At 42.4% G+C, this 16,778-nt stretch overlaps 1 protein-coding gene across 3 annotated transcripts in view; it reads right to left on the minus strand.

The window, feature by feature from the left end:
* LOC137431136 (insulin receptor) overlaps positions 1 to 16,778 on the minus strand; it is a 221,411-nt gene that overhangs the window by 47,733 nt on the left and 156,900 nt on the right. For 2 of the 3 annotated variants that reach the window (XM_068122114.2, XM_068122117.2), the window contains one exon: positions 13,198 to 13,340. The exons of the other annotated variant lie outside the window; for it this stretch is intronic. In XM_068122114.2, the coding sequence (XP_067978215.1) occupies positions 13,198 to 13,340 (143 nt within the window). The remainder of the gene's footprint in view (positions 1 to 13,197; positions 13,341 to 16,778) is intronic. 3 annotated transcript variants of the gene reach the window in all.

The raw sequence follows: 16,778 nt of genomic DNA on the forward strand, positions 1-16,778 counted from the left end.
AGCGGGGCGAGGAAGAATACTACTCGTCCCTTTTCTTCCTCGTGTCTTTTCCTCTTCCGTTTCCGGTCACTTCCGTTTCCGGCCACTGTTTCAGAAGGGCTCCTGACCCTCCAACCACAACAACTACACAACAACTACAACTACAACAACTTAATATACTACACACGGATAAGCAAAGACCTGAATGGTAATTCACATACATTCACATAAATATGTAACAGTATCTATGTATGTATGTATGAGTATGTATGTGTATGTGTAAGTATGTATGCATGTGTGTGTATGTGTGTGTATGTATGTGTATATATCTGTATGTATGTGTATGTATGTGTGTGTTGAGGAAAAAATGAAGCACAGTTGTGCTATAAAATAGAACAGAACGAACCAAAACACACACACACACACACACACACACACACACACACACACACACACACACACACACACACACACACACACACACACACACACACACACACACACACACACACACACACACACACACACTTTAATAATCGTACAGTATCGGCCATTCCTAAAATATAATATAATTTAAAGGATTGCTGCACATGATGTTAATTTCACAACATCCGATATTCAACTTCATTTAAATTATAAACCTGAGAACATAGTTCCCTTACCCAAAGCAAGAACCTTAACGTGTAAGCAATTGTTACGGATTTGTCACTTCCGTTGTGGTGGTTTGCATCCACTGTAAATATTTCTGATTCCATGTACTATTATTGTTTTCAAAAGGTTTATTGTTCATGAACTGTTTTCAAAAGGTAAAAAAGTTATTGTTAAAAGAACCAGGAAACCGGATCGGGAACCGGACGACGAAGAGGAAGAAGAGGGAAAAAGAGGGCGGAGCGAGTGAATCAGACAAGAAGGAGCCGAGCTACTTGCGGTCTGGAGCGAACGTTGGCGAGAAAGAGTCACGAGTGAACTTTTGGGTTCCCGGGAGAGGGATTCCAGCGACAGAGTTGTCATCGCTGTGACCGATCAACCTGCGTGTCAGGTTTTTGGCGGTGGATTCCGGGGAGAATTATCGCCGGGCCGTTACGTCTCAAGAACGGGTCGTCGGCCATTTTGACTCGCGTGTTGAGCAAGGTTTTTTTGCTTTATCAGCCGTTTTCACCGCTTTCAGACGTATCTGGTGTGCGTGTGTGCACCGTGGCTTTTGAAGAGTAATTTGCGGTTCGCCGACTGTGAGCCGCGAAAGTCCATACCCGAGGGTGGGATCTCTCAGTCGCCTGGAGGGCGCCTTTGGATTTCCCAGTCGCCTTGAGGGCGCCTTTGTGCAGCTTCGGCTGTGTGACTGTACTTGCCATCCGCACGGGATTCTGGTCTCGATTGGACATCGGTCTGGCGATCGCTGGAGCGAATCAACTTCGTCTTGAAGCCGGGAATAAGAGACATTGGGTAATGTTCTTGTTTCACTCACTTGGAGCACAGTGAGTTATATATTAACTGATGGTACCATCATAGGACATATTGATTGTACTTTTGAATACAATTATTGTTGTACTGTTATTCTTGTGTGATCTTAATACAATATTTGTTTGTGAGTAACAATTGGGGTGGCTTCTCCATTGATCTTTGACATACAGAATAACACATTTTTCTGCCGTGACTCCTCTCGGGGCTCGGAGGTACACCGTGACCAGGGGGTCGGGGAGGAGCACGTAACAGAAATTTGGGGCTCGTCCAATTGGCTCGGGGGCTCGAAATTGGGTCTTCGTCCAGGATTAAATTCCCTAACAACATTCGTCCGGGATCGAATTCCCTAACATTCCCAAAATTGGAATTTATTTTCTAACATTCCCAAATTTTTCAAAAAGAAATTGGAAAAATTTTGGTGTGAAGGTTAGCAGGTGTTAACTGATAGTCACCATGGTGTTTGACGCAGGAGAGTTTGCGGCGTCCCCTAATGAGGCACAGTTCCAAGCGTTAAAAAAATCGGAACTCTTGATATTGGCCAGACATTTTAACTTGGAGGTCCGAGTTAATATGAAGAAAGCAGAGATGCAGACATTGGTGGTAGAATCTCTGGTGGGACAAGGAACATGGACAGAGGTAGCCTTGGATTGGTTACCCGAGGAAAAAGAAAATGTGGAGCTCTGGAAAATGGAGATGCAACTGCAGAGCCAGGAAAGGTTAAAAGCAGAGGAAAGGAGAGCTGCAAGGGAACTCGAAGAAAGAAGAGAAAAGGAAAGAGCAGAGGAGAGGAGAACTGAAAGGGAACTCGAAGAAAGAAGAGAAAAGGAAAGAGCAGAGGAGAGGAGAGCCGAAAGGGAGTTAAAGGAACATGACATGGAGTATCAGAAGGAAGTTAAACTCAAGGAGCTGGAATTAATGGGAGAACGGGGAGAGGTAGCATCCATGCCGGCGGGTTCGACAACTAGTCAGAACACCTGGGATGTTGGTAGACATGTGAGGCTGGTTCCCCCCTTCAATGAAACGGAGGTTGCCAAGTTTTTTTTTTACACTTTGAGAAAGTGGCTCAAATGCTAAAATGGCCTGTGGGGTCCTGGACTATGTTAGTGCAAAGTGTTCTGGTGGGTAAAGCTCAAGATATATTTTTGGCTTTACCGATTGACAAATGTACAGATTATGAGGAAGTGAAGAAAGCCATTCTCAAAGCCTATGAATTGGTTCCTGAAGCTTACCGGCAAAAATTTCGGAATGCCAGGAAGAGTGAGAGTGAGAGTGAGACCCATGTGGAGTTTGCCAGAATGAAGGAAACCATGTTTGATCGGTGGTGTGATTCGAAAGGGGTTGGGAAAGACTTCAAATGGTTGCGACAATTGATCTTGGTGGAGGAATTCAAATAGTGTGCCCACGCGGACATTAAAGTACATCTGGAGGAAAAGAAGGTACCAGAGTTGTATGAGGCAGCAACCGTGGCAGATGACTATGCCTTGACACACAGGATGGGGTTCCACAAACCTAACTTCCCACCTAGAGTTAGCCCGGGGAGTTATGGTACATCCGGTGCAGAAAACGAATATTCATGGGGGCGGCCTAGATATGCCTATGAGGACAAATCTGATACCGAGACTTTTAGGGATCAGAAGACTAAAGTTCTAAGACAGACTTATCTTCCGGGGGGCTCGAGGCAGACTACGAGTTTTTCCTCCGGGGCTACTTGCGCTTTTTGCAAGAAACCTGGACATTTGATGTCCCAATGTTATGCCCTGGAAAGGAAAAATCAGGAGCGGAGTCAGATTAGTACAACTCCGAATGCATTGGCAAATGCGAGAAATCGTCCTTGGAGGACAGTGCCTTGTGAAGGTTCCCATGCCAAAGTTACGGCATCACAGAATGACCTTGTTCAAGAGGGTTACAAACCTTTTATTTCAGAGGGGTTTGTGTCACTGGATGGAGACTTCACTAACCAGAGACCTGTTAGGGTATTGAGGGACACAGGAGCACATCAATCTTTAATGCTGGAAGGCATTTTGCCATTGTCAGGGAAGACGGCAACTGGTGTGAGTGTTCTTTTACAGGGGGTTGGTGGCTGTGTTAAAGCTCCACTTCATGTCATCCATTTAAAGTCTGATTTGGTGTCAGGACCGGTCACCGTAGGTTTACAAGCCACTCTACCTGTGGAGGGAATATCTTTTGTTATCGGGAATGATTTGGCCGGTGGTCAAGTTTCTGGAAACCCGATGTTTGTTGAAAAGCCTAGTATGGAAAATAACACTGCACAGTTAGAGCAGAAGATTCCGGGTATCTTTCCATCCTGTACCGCGACTCGTGCTATGGGTAGGAAGCGCTCTGAAGAGAAGAGGAAGGTACGGACGTCACGCTTTGCACAGACACTTCGTGTCAAGTACTTTGAAACTAAGAGTCAGCGCACACGAGTCATGAATGGAGGCAATGTTGGCAAGCTCTTTGTAGGTGGACTGAACTTCAACACAAGGGAAGATGTTCTGTACTCTGTCTTCGGCAAATATGTACCACTCTTGGAAGTGTTGCTGATAAAAGACAGGGAGACGCAAAAGTCGAGAGGGTTTGGCTTTGTCACGTTTGAAAACACAAAGGACGCCAAAGATGCAGAAAAGGATTTGAATGGCAAGGATTTGGATGGTCGGACCATAACAGTAGAGAAGGCAGGCCATGGGCGTCGAGGGGGCTACAGAGGAGGAAAACATGGAGGTAGTTTCAGGGGTGGCTATGGCTCCCGGGGTGGGAGTAGTAGTTTTGGTGGCGGCCGCAGTCGAGATTACTATGGAGGCTCCCAGAGTTACGGCAGCTCCCGAAGGGATGATTATCAGGGAAGTCGCCGAGAAGGAGACCGCTATTCCCGTGACTACAGCGACAAACGCTCCAACCATGATTATTATGAAAGTTAGGAAGAGTTTGAAGCACTGAATGCTGCGGAGCAGCCGAGCCAAGATTCCTACACGGATTAACCGTGAACTCCACGTTCCGAAAGGCGTCCATGTAGTGAATACTTCCAGGCCTCACCACCCAACCACCATGAAACCTGGCTCTCAGCTCGGCCTCCCTAACAAAAAGTGCTGTAGATTTGCTTGACTTTGGATTTTTGATCACAACCCCTAAACCTTCATTCAAAAAATGAAAAATAAAAATCAGAGGTTGAGGAAATGGAGTTTGGCTTTGCAGGAGTTCAACTTGGAAATTGAGCATGTAAAGGGCAGGGACAATGTCGTTGCTGATGCTTTGTCCAGAGTGAACTAACTTTTGGAAATCTCTTTAGGTTGTTTGAAGTTTTGTTGCTTTATTTTTGGGAAATATTGATTATTGTTGCTCACGGGAATTGATGATTTGGGTGCGAGTTTACTTTTGTTTGTTGGGAGAGTTTTGCCTACAAAGAAAGTTTTCACTATGTTCAAACTTTCTTTCTTGAGGGGGGGAAGTGTTACGGATTCATCACTTCCGTTGTGGTGGTTTGCATCCACTGTAAATATTTCTGATTCCATGTACTATTATTGTTTTCAAAAGGGTTATTGTTCATGAACTGTTTTCAAAAGGTAAAAAAGTTAATGTTAAAAGAACCAGGAAACCGGATCGGGAACCGGACGACGAAGAGGAAGAAGAGGGAAAAAAGAGGGCGGAGCGAGTGAATCAGACAAGAAGGAGCCGAGCTACTTGCGGTCTGGAGCGAACGTTGGCGAGCAAGAGTCACGAGTGAACTTTTGGGTTCCCGGGAGAGGGATTCCTGCGACAGAGTTGTAATCGCTGTGACCGATCAACCTGCGTGTCAGGTTTTTGGCGGTGGATTCCGAGGAGAATTATCGCCGGGCCGTTACGTCTCAAGAACGGGTCGTCGGCCATTTTGACTCGCGCGCTTCGCGCGTCGGGCAAGGTTTCTTTGCTTCGTCAGCCGTTTTCACCGCTTTCAGACGTATCTGGTGTGCGTGTGTGCACCGTGGCTTTTGAAGAGTAATTTGCGGTTCGCCGACTGTGAGCCGCGAAAGTCCATACCCGAGGGTGGGATCTCTCAGTCGCCTGGAGGGCGCCTTTGGGTTTCCCAGTCGCCTTGAGGGCGCCTTTGTGCAGCTTCGGCTGTGTGACTGTACTTGCCATCCGCACGGGATTCTGGTCTCGATTGGACATCGTTCTGGCGATCGCTGGAGCGAATCAACTTCGTCTTGAAGCCGGGAATAAGAGACATTGGGGAATGTTCTTGTTTCACTCACTTGGAGCACAGTGAGTTATATATTAACTGATGGTACCATCATAGGACATATTGATTGTACTTTTGAATACTATTATTGTTGTACTGTTATTCTTGTGTGATCTTAATACAATATTTGTTTGTGAGTAACAATTGGGGTGGCTTCTCCATTGATCTTTGACATACAGAATAACACATTTTTCTGCCGTGACTCCTCTCGGGGCTCGGAGGTACACCATGACCAGGGGGTCGGGGAGGAGCACGTAACACAATTGACTGGTTTCCCGACTGCATGGATCATCAGCTGGGCACTGTTCTTCCAAGGATGATTTGATCCTTTAATTTCAGCCAGGAACCTCACCAAACGGTGCATCCACATCCTCGGTCACGGGTCCACATCAGTAGGTTAACTACACAAATGGATCCACAACCTCAGTTACATCCAGGCAGTCAGTCAACCCATCAGTGCAACATCATGATTCAAACTTTACTCGCTTAAGAATTTAATGTATTATCATATCACGTACAGTGCCTTCAGAAAGTATTCACACACCTTGACTTTTTCACATAACATTGTGTTGCAGCCTGAATTTTAAATGGAATGAAATTAGATTTTTGTGTCACTGATCTACACATAATATCCCAAAATATCAAAGTGGAATTTTCCCCCAAATTTTTGCAAAACAATTAAAAATTAAAAAAAAAAATAAAAAAAAAAAATATATATATATATATACATATATTATATATATATATATATATACATATACATACATATATATATATATATATATATATATAGACAGACATTGTTTATATATTATAAAACAGAAGTCTTTGTCCGTCCGTCCATCCGTCCATCCCGAAACGACTCCCTCAGTTTTGGGGCTCGTCCCGCCAAATCTTCTGTGAAACGTTTGGGGTCCCAGTGGATGTCCTAAGGTGGGTGGAAGGTTTCAGAAATTCCTCAATACAATTATGATTTTGATTTGTGATCGATATGAAGCTGCTCCTGATCCGGAAGTAAACACGATGATGAAGATTCGCTGGTTTGATAATATCTCAATACAATTGTGAGTTTGGGTTTCCACCTGAACGACGCTGATTCCATACATCCTAAGGTGGTTAGGAGGTTTCACAAATTTCCCAATACAATTATGATTTTCGATCTGGACGAAGCGCTTCGTATGTGGACGCAGGGTGGACGCCAGACTCAAAATGGATCACTTTGGGAACCAGGTGTGAGACGATAGCTCCGAAGAGCCAAAATGAGCACGATGAAGATGATGTTTGGTGTGAAATACCAGAGACGATCTGCCTCCTCAACCAGGCCTTGTGGATCCCTATGTCCTTTTTGCGTTCACCTCCTGGTGTGCTCTCCGTCCTCTTCCTCCACACTCCACAAACACAGGGTGATCTCAGATTGGGTCAATCCCAAGAGACAAAGCCACAAGTAGTCCTCTCCAAAACACCGTGATCAGTTTTGCTTGTCCTTCAACACTAGGCTTTTGTCATCTCTGGCCTGAACACTCAGGCCTCTTCTTAATTTGCAGGTCTCTCCTGTTCCCTCCTTCCTCAAGCGAGGTCTCTCTCTATCTACTCCAATTGGGCGGAGTTCTCTCCTCTCGTAGTCTCCCCCATGGGGGCGGCGCTAATACAAAAAAAAACATAGGGGCAATACCCCTGGCGCTCACCTGGTAGAATAAACAGTATATTGCACTGACTAAAGGTATTTAAAACCAATTTCAATGGTTGCTAGTAGGCAGGACAGCATGTAGCATCATAGGAACATAATAATAACACTTTAAACAAACAAATAAATACCTATTTTGCCCCCCCCCCCCACTTGCCTCCCTCCCCCCCTATACCTCCCCAGACCCCAATTTTTGTAATGCCTTGAACAAACATTAGTACATCACGGGTGATTAAACTTGTGGTCAAGTTTCATTGAAATCATGCATGTAGTTTCAGATCAAAGAGCAAATACTTACTTTGGGGGGCAACACGCCTCCCCTCCCCCCAGCCCTTGTAGATCCCTTCAGGGCCCGTTTTTCTTGGTGCCGTGAACAAACTTCGGTACATCATGGGTGCTGAAGGTTGTGGTCAAGTTTCATCGAAATAGTGTGCGTAGTTACAGAGGAAAAAGCAAATTTCTATTTTGGGGGGGTCAAACCTCGATCCACTTTGACCCCAGTAAACCTCCTTAGACCCCGATTTTTTTATGCCATGAATAAACTTGAGTCACAACACAACAAGCATCATTTGTGACAAGTTTGGACACAATCCCATCAGAGGTTTCAGGGAAGAAGTTGCAAGTGTTTACGGACGGACGGACTGACGCCCCATCGCATAGGCTCCCCTGAACTTTTTCCAGGTGAGCTAATAATTGCAGATGGCACTTCTGTCTCCACAGCACATTACACCGCTAACATCCAGCTGTAGTAAGTTTTTTTGTCCAAGTCCTTCGCTGTTTTAATATATTGATAAGTTCAGTGGTGTGTGTGGTTGCTCTCACGGTCCTAATTATTTCACCTGCAACCGTGGCAGAGAATACCTTTTTACCCTCACCACCAAAGGTGGATGGAGGTTATGTTTTCACCCCTGTCTGTCTGTTTGTGAACAGAAGATCTCAAAAAGTTGTGGACGGATTCGGACAAAATTTGGTTGAAAGGTTGGGTATGTGACAAGGACAAAATGATTAGATTTTGGTGAAGATCCAGATGCGGATCTGGATCCGATAATTTTGTGTGCATCTTCACCTTTGAGATATAGGGAAAAAACGATGTATATTACGATCTCAAAAAGTTGTGGACGGATTTGGATGAAACCTGGTGGACAGGTTGGGTGTGTAACAAGGACGAACCAATTCAATTTTGGTGAAGATTCGAATCCGGATCTGGATTTGAGAATCTTTAAAGTTTTAAAGTTCTTATAGATGGGACCAAAATCATATCCTGTATAGAGCATGATATTCCCAAAAGTTGTGGATGGATTATGACAAAACTAAGTGGATGAGTTGGTTAGATGTCAAGAACAGGCCGATTAGATTTTGGTTCATGCCGGATCCAGATCTGGCCTATCAGTGGAATACAAAACAAACTGTTGAGCTTGGTAGAGGTATATGCTCTACCAAGTGCCCTTCTCGTTAAGAATGCTGCTGTCTGAGAAAGGCATTCGTACAATGTGGAATGGAAAAGCATCTCGTTTATCAAATCATTTGGTGTGAAGTTTATGATTGATATCGATTTGTAATTCCAAAAAAGGAACCGTTTGCTTTTCCTTTTTTTTTTTTTTTCCCCCTTTTTTAATTTGAGTTATTTTGGATAGCTTTCATCATGAAGCTGATAAAAAAACAAACCAATCATTAATTGCTCATAAATCATCAAGGCATCTAAAGATGTTTCCACACTTTCTTGCAGTTATTAGTTTATTCCTGTTCATGTTCTGGATCCAATCAGACTCGCAAATGTGCAGGAACGAATTTGCAAAGAAGGGGGCCGGATTTGAACCCATGGGTGGTCCCACTGTCTGCTGGAGCATCTTGTTGCCAAATGTAAAGAAACTGTTGTTTCGGAGAAATCTAATACTTATTTGAGTATATTTTTTTTGAAAAACGAGATGAATATTGATTTTCCTTTGCAGACCAGTTTGATCTTCTTGATAGACTGCAATGTACACCTCTACCTCATGCAAATGCTTTATCCACTGCTCTTACGAGCTTCTCATGTGGAATATTTGTGTATAATGTGGAAAAATCACAGGTTTGTAAACATTTAGCCTTACACACACAATTACACACATATATATATATATACAGTCACGTGAAAAAGTAAGTACACCCCTTGTAAAGTTTTGACTTTTTCAACATATTTCAACATACAGCTATTTGATCTTCATTTCAACAATATTGACAGATAAAGGTGATATAATATAACAAATATCATGAAACATTTACATTTTGTAGTCCATTATATAATTTAAATAAACATAAATGCAAATTTCGCATGTGGAAAAAGTAAGTACACCCCTACAATCTACATTTATCACTACTTCAAATACCTAAAATTAGAATCAGGTGCACCAGCCCAGGTGCAAATGATTAGAACATCGTTAGAGAGGATCTTGGAGGAACCTGTCTTATTTATACCTCAGACATTTCGTTTGGTTTGCTCTTTGTTGTTGACGTGTGCGGCGTCACCATGCCTCAATCAAAAGAGATCTCTGAGGCCTTCAGAAGGAAGGTTAGAGATGCCGACGAATCTGGGAAGGGATTTAAAAAGATCTCCAAACAATTTGAAATCAATCATCGACTGTCCGGAAGATCATCTACAAGTGGAGAAGATTCCAAACAACTGCCAACTTGTTCAGGCCAGGCCGCCCCAGCAAGTTCAGCCTGACAGCAGACCACAACATGCTGAAAGAAGTCTCTAATAACCCCAGAATGACATCACGGGACCTACAGGTAGCTCTTGCCACTGTTGATGTCAAGGTGCACGAGTCTACCATTAGAAAGAGGCTGCACAAATTTGATCTACATGGGAGGTGTGCCAGGAGGAAACCTTTGCTGTCCATAAAGAACATCAGGGCAAGACTAAAGTTTGCCAATGAACACCAAGGCAAAGACCAGCACTTCTGGAACAATGTGCTCTGGACAGATGAGTCAAAGGTAGAGCTATTTGGCCACAGTACCAGAAGACATGTTTGGCGAAAACCCAAGACAGCATTTGACCACAAGAACCTGATACCAACTGTAAAGCATGGTGGTGGAAATATTATGGTTTGGGGCAGCTTTGCTGCATCAGGGCCTGGGCAGCTCACCATCATAGAATCCATGATGAATTCTTCATTGTACCAGAGGATGCTTGAGGATAATGTGAGGCCATCTGTCAGAAAGTTGAAGCTCAACCTAGGGTGGACCTTGCAACATGACAATGACCATAAACATAGCAGTAAATCCACCAAGGAATGGCTGAAAAGAAAGAAATGGAGGGTTCTGGAATGGCCAAGTCAAAGCCCGGATCTAAATCCCATCAAGATGTTGTGGGGGGATTTGAAACGAGCTGTGCATGCAAGAAACCCCTCAAACATCGCACAGCTGAAAGAATTCTGCATGGAGGAGTGGGCAAAACTTTCTCCCAGTCGATGTCAGAGACTGGTAGACAGTTATAAGAAACGCCCACTTGAGGTTGTTTCTGCCAAAGGGGGCAATACCACCTACTCGAGCCAAGGGTGTAATTACTTTTTCCACATGCGAAATTTGCATTTATGTTTATTTAAATTATACAATGGACTACAAAATGTAAATGTTTCATGATATTTGTTATGTTATATCACCTTTATCTGTCAATATTGTTGAAATGAAGATGAAATAGCTGTATGTTGAAAAAGTCAAAACTTTACATGGGGTGTACTTACTTTTTCACGTGACTGTGTGTGTGTGTGTGTGTGTGTGTGTGTGTATATATATATATATATATATATATATATATATATATATATATATATATATATATACACACACAGACACACACACACACACACACACACACACACACACACACACACACACACACACACACACACACACATATATATATATATATATATATATATATATATATATATATATATACACACACACACACACACACACACACACACACACACACACACACACACACACACACACACATATATATATATATATATATATATATATATATATATATATATATACATATATACACACACACACACACACACACACACACACACACACACACACACACACACACACACACACACACACACACACACACACACACACACACGTACGTACGTGAATGTAAACGCTGTTGGATAACATTCACATATTAATACAACTCAATTAATGTCAGAAATGCAGGGAACACCTGAATGTGAAACGGAATGCAAAACTACCAGTGTATCACAAGAAATGGTGGAAATACCAGCGAGAGCAATCAAAAAGTAGAACAGCATTCGGTAGTCATGCAGTCATACCTCCGCCAAGCTGAACAGTTTACGCTTTGTATCCCAATGATAGGCCAGATCTGGATCCGGACCTGAACTAAAATTGAATCGCATTGTTCTTGTTACCTAACCAACTCATCCACCTAGTTTTTTTCACAAGTCGTCCACATCTTTTTGAAATATGCTTTATATCGTTCTTGGCGCAATCACTCAATGGTGAAGAATCACATATGATTTTTTTTTTGAATGCTCGTATCCAGATCTGTATTCGGATCATCACCAAAATCTAATCAATTCGTCCGAGTCACACACCCTACCTGTCCACTAAGTCTCGTCTGAATCTGTCCATAACGTTTTGAGATATTCTGCCATATATCGGTTTTAGCCCAGCCTGGTGTTGGTTTGGCGGTTAGGGTGCCGGCTTGGGATCCTAGGATCCTGGGTTAGAATCCCGGTCATCGCTGAATTAACGCCAGGCGGGTTGACTCAGCCTGTCATCCTTCCGAGGTCGGCAAATTGAGTACTAGCTCAATGGTAATTCCCTGTGTGTCGCAAAAGGCGACTAACAGGGTTGGCGGCAGGAAGGGCATCCGGCCATAAAACATTGCTTCAAAAAGGTGTTCATGGTGCCAAAAAAAGGCCAACCCCTGCCCTGCAGGGGAAAATGGCCTATAAAGGTGGTTCTACATATCGGTTTTAGCCCAATCTCTCCAATCGTGAAGAATCACATAAATTCTCAGATTCAGATTCAGATCCGGATCTTCACCAAAATCGAATCACTTCGGCCTTGTCACAAACACATCCTCTCCACCAAATTTCATCCGAATCCATCCACAACCTTTAGAGATATCCTGCATACAGACAGACAGACAGGGGGTGAAAACATAATCTCCATCCACCTTCGGAGGTGGAGGTAATGAAGTTCATAATATTGTGCAAGATCTTTGTTTAAAATCAAGTCACAAAACTAACCTCTAACAGGACGATCGATGAAAAAGAAAAGCCAGGTTTACCTATGTATTGGTTCCGACAGCAGAAATGGAAATGACAAAGTACCCATAAAAATAAAGGGGATGAAATAATCACGGGAATTAATTTAAATAACTACAAATGTTCCGATCAAACAGTGAGACCTGCACGGGAGTTTGGAGCAACTCTGCATGTGCAGCCTGAGTAGTGATCGGTAAGTCCGTGGCCCGAAACAATTTCAAAAACCAATCAGGTGACAATGTTCAAAATGTCGTTTTCTCGTCTCTCCTTTTCCAAACGTAACTGAATTTTCCAACATGCTTCTTTTAAAGAACAATTTTAACCGAACAATCGATGTCCTTCCATTCGTGTCCCGCGGAATTATCGATCGACGTCGGTACCCGGCAAATGTTGCTTCCACAAAGGTAAACGTTGCACTTGAAAAACGAACATCGTGAAACACCTGCAGTGACCGACGTTAGGTGCCGAGTTCCCCGTGCCGTTTGAACGAGGACGCGACGGACAGACAACGGTGTCGTGCACACGTGGCGGTGCTCCCGACACGGCGCCAAAAACCTCATTACACTCACTTCCTCCACGGAGATTGATGTTCAGGCTTCCGTTGATGAGTGTGCATCCGTGCAGGGCCTGCGCTGCCGTCACCGAATCGATGTTCTGTCGCTGCACCTGGCACACCTTGGGACACAGCCCATCACACTTGCTGCATGTCATGCTGAGGGTTAGAAAAGAAAGGGAAAATGTAAAGAAGTGTGCATCATCATGGTCAGGTGTTACACCTGCTCGCACACCAATTCACTGGCATTCCCATGAACACCACAATGGAATCACCTTTCCAGTTGTAACTTCCCCACAACGCGTTTGATTAAGCGTTGATTAAACGGAAGGACTCGTGCGTACATCAAGTGCAGGAAGTTAAAACATGTGTGTACTTCCTCCACGAATTACAAAGATGTCCAGTGAAAAGAGACAGACAGACGCAGCATATGGTATTTGAACCAAGGATCTCCAGCATTACACGACATTAGTGCTCAGAAGGGAATGTCAAACAGGCCAATATTGGTAGTGCACATGTAGACATGTAGACATTGCGCATCTCCAAGGACCATGTATGTGTGTATGTATGAATGTATGTGTGTATGCCATGTATGTGTGTGTATGTATGTATGTATGTATGTATGTATGTATGCCATGTATGTATGTATGTATGTATGTATGTATGTATGTATGTATGTGTGCCATGTATGTATGCATTTGTGCATGTATGCCATGCATGTATGCATGTATGCATGTATGCCATGTATGTGTGTGTATGTATGTATGTATGCCATGTATGTATGCATGTATGTATGTATGTGTGTATGTATGTATCTATGTATGTATGTATGTGTATGCCATGTATGTATGTATGTATGCCATGTATGTATGCATGTATGCCATGTATGCCATGTATGCATGTATGCCATGTATGCCATGTATGCATGTATGCCATGTATGTGTGTATGTATGTATGTGTGTATGCCATGTATGTATGTATGCCGTGTATGTGTGCATGTATGCCATGTATGTATGTATGTATGTATGTATGTATGTATATGTTTGTATGTATGTATGTATGAATGTATGGATGTATGGATGTATGTATGTATGTATGCATGCCATGTATGTATGTATGTATGTATGTATGCCATGTACATGTTTGTATGTATGCCATGTACATGTGTGTATGTATGCTATGCCATGTACATGTACATATGTAATGCATGTATGCATGTATGTGTGTATGTGGGTATGTATGTATGCCATGCACATGTATGCTTGTATGCCATGTATGTATGTATGTATATATATATCATGTGTGCCAGGTACATCATGTATGTATGTATGTCATGTATGTATGTATCTATGTATGTGTGTATGTATGCATGCCATGTACATGTATGTATGCCATGTATGTATGCCATGTATGTATGTATGTATGTATGCCATGTACATCATGTATGTATGTATGTATGTATGTATGTATGTATGTATGTGTGTCATGTATGCCATGTATGCATGTATGTATGTATGTATAGCATGTTTGCCATGTACATCATGTATGTATGTATGCCATGTATGGCATGTATGTATGTATGTATGTATGCCATGTATGTATGTATGTATGTATGTATACCATGTACATCATGTATGTATGTATGTATGTATGTATGTATGTGTGTATGTATGCCATGAATGTATATGTATATCTGCATGGATGCATGTGTGACATTGTGCCATGGACCATGCATATATATATATACACACACATACACACACAGTGCCCTCCATAAGTATTGGAACAGTGAAGTAAAATTTGTTATTATTGCTATGTACTCAATAAATTTGGATTTCAGGTCAAAATATGAATATGAGGCAAGAGTATGGAAAGTCAGCCTTTATTTCTTGGTATTTTATGCATATATCTTTCACCATTGTAGAACCTTAGCACTTTTTATGTTCAGTCCCCCCCCATTTTAGGAAAGCATAAGTATTGGTACAGATTACTGACAGATGTTTCTTGTTGCTCAGGGGTTTCTTTTTGCATTGACTGTTTACACATAAAATAGCTGTGGATGTCTCATTTTCATTCTATCCGGTGCAATCTGAATGATTTGGGGTTTTACCCTATCCTATGTAGGGGGTGAGGGAGGGGGGGCGGGGGGGGGGGGAAAGGAGGGTGGAGAGACAGTGAGATCACTGACGAATTATCTTTGTTTACTGACTGCTTTTAGGCCGGTGTGTGCCCCGGTTTAGAATAGGTACACTGTATCCCTGCGTGTCGTAAGAGGCGACTGAAGAGTTGGCGTCAGGAAGGGCATCCGGCCATAAAAACATTGCCTCAAAAAGGAAACCATGATGATTGTCATGGGGCCCGCAAGGCTAACCCCTGCTCCAGCAGAGAAAATGGCCTTAAAAAAAAGGGGGAAAAAACCCAAAAACTGACTGCCTGATTCAATGGTGATCTGGATCACCGGCTGGGAGCTGTACATCAACGAGGTTACAACCACAGAAACTCTCCGAACAGTGGTTCCATAATTTTGATTGTGTCCTAAGGTCAAGCAATAAGGTAAAGATATGGTGAGATAGAGAGAGAAAGATTTGTTTTCTTAAGTAGAGGGAATGTAGTGGATCCCCCACTAAAAGAGAAGACAGAGAAATGGAGAAAAAGGGAGAGAAAATAAAGAGAGAAAAAAGGAGTGAAAAAAGGAGAGAAAAAAGGAGAGAAAAATAAAGAAAAAAGGGAGAGAAAAGGGGAGAGATAAAAGGGGAGAGAAAAGAAAGAAAGAAAAAGGGAGAGAAAAAGGAGAGAAAAGGAGAGAGAAAAGAAAGAAAGAAAAAGGGAGAGAAAAAGAAGGAGAGAAAAGAAAGAGAGAAAAGGGGAGAGAAAAGGAAAGAGAGAAAAGAAAGAGATAAAAGGGGTGAGAAAAGAAAGAAAGAAAAAGGGAGAGAAAAAGAAGGAGAGAAAAGGGGAGAGAAAATAAAGAAAGAAAAGGGGAGATAAAAAGAAGGAGAGAAAAGAAAGAGAGAAAAGGGGAGAGAAAAAGAAAGAGAAAAGAAAGAAAGAAAAAGGGAGAGAAAAGAAGGAGAGAAAAGGGGAGAGAAAAGAAAGAAAGAAAAAGGGAGAGAAAAAGAAGGAGAGAAAAGAAAGAGAGAAAAAGGGAGAGAAAAAGAAGGAGAGAAAAGAAAGAGAGAAAAAGGGAGAGAAAAAGAAAGAGAGAAAAGAAAGAAAGAAAAAGGGAGAGAAAAAGAAGGAGAGAAAAGAAAGAAAGAAAAAGGGAGAGAAAAAGGAGAGAAAAGAAAGAGAGAAAAAGGGAGAGAAAAAGAAGGAGAGAAAAGAAAGAGAGAAAAGAAAGAGAAAAAGGGAGAGCAAAACAAAGAGAGAAAAAGGAAGAGAAAGAAAGATTAAACTGAATCAGATGGAATGTAGTGGATTTACTACTCATAAACAGGACAGAGAACACTAAATAAAAAGAGAGAGAGAGAAAAAGAAAAAATGAGAGAAAGATGGACAAAACAATATCATGGCACAGGTCATGGAAAGAGAAATGCTGAAAACAAAAACTGAATGAATTAAAAGGGCAAAGCTTATTTGAATGTTTCTTAATGATCA

Source organism: Myxine glutinosa, chromosome 7 (genome assembly GCF_964187855.1).
Source record: "Myxine glutinosa chromosome 7, kmMyxGlut1.1, whole genome shotgun sequence".
NCBI classification, from domain to species: domain Eukaryota; kingdom Metazoa; phylum Chordata; class Myxini; order Myxiniformes; family Myxinidae; genus Myxine; species Myxine glutinosa.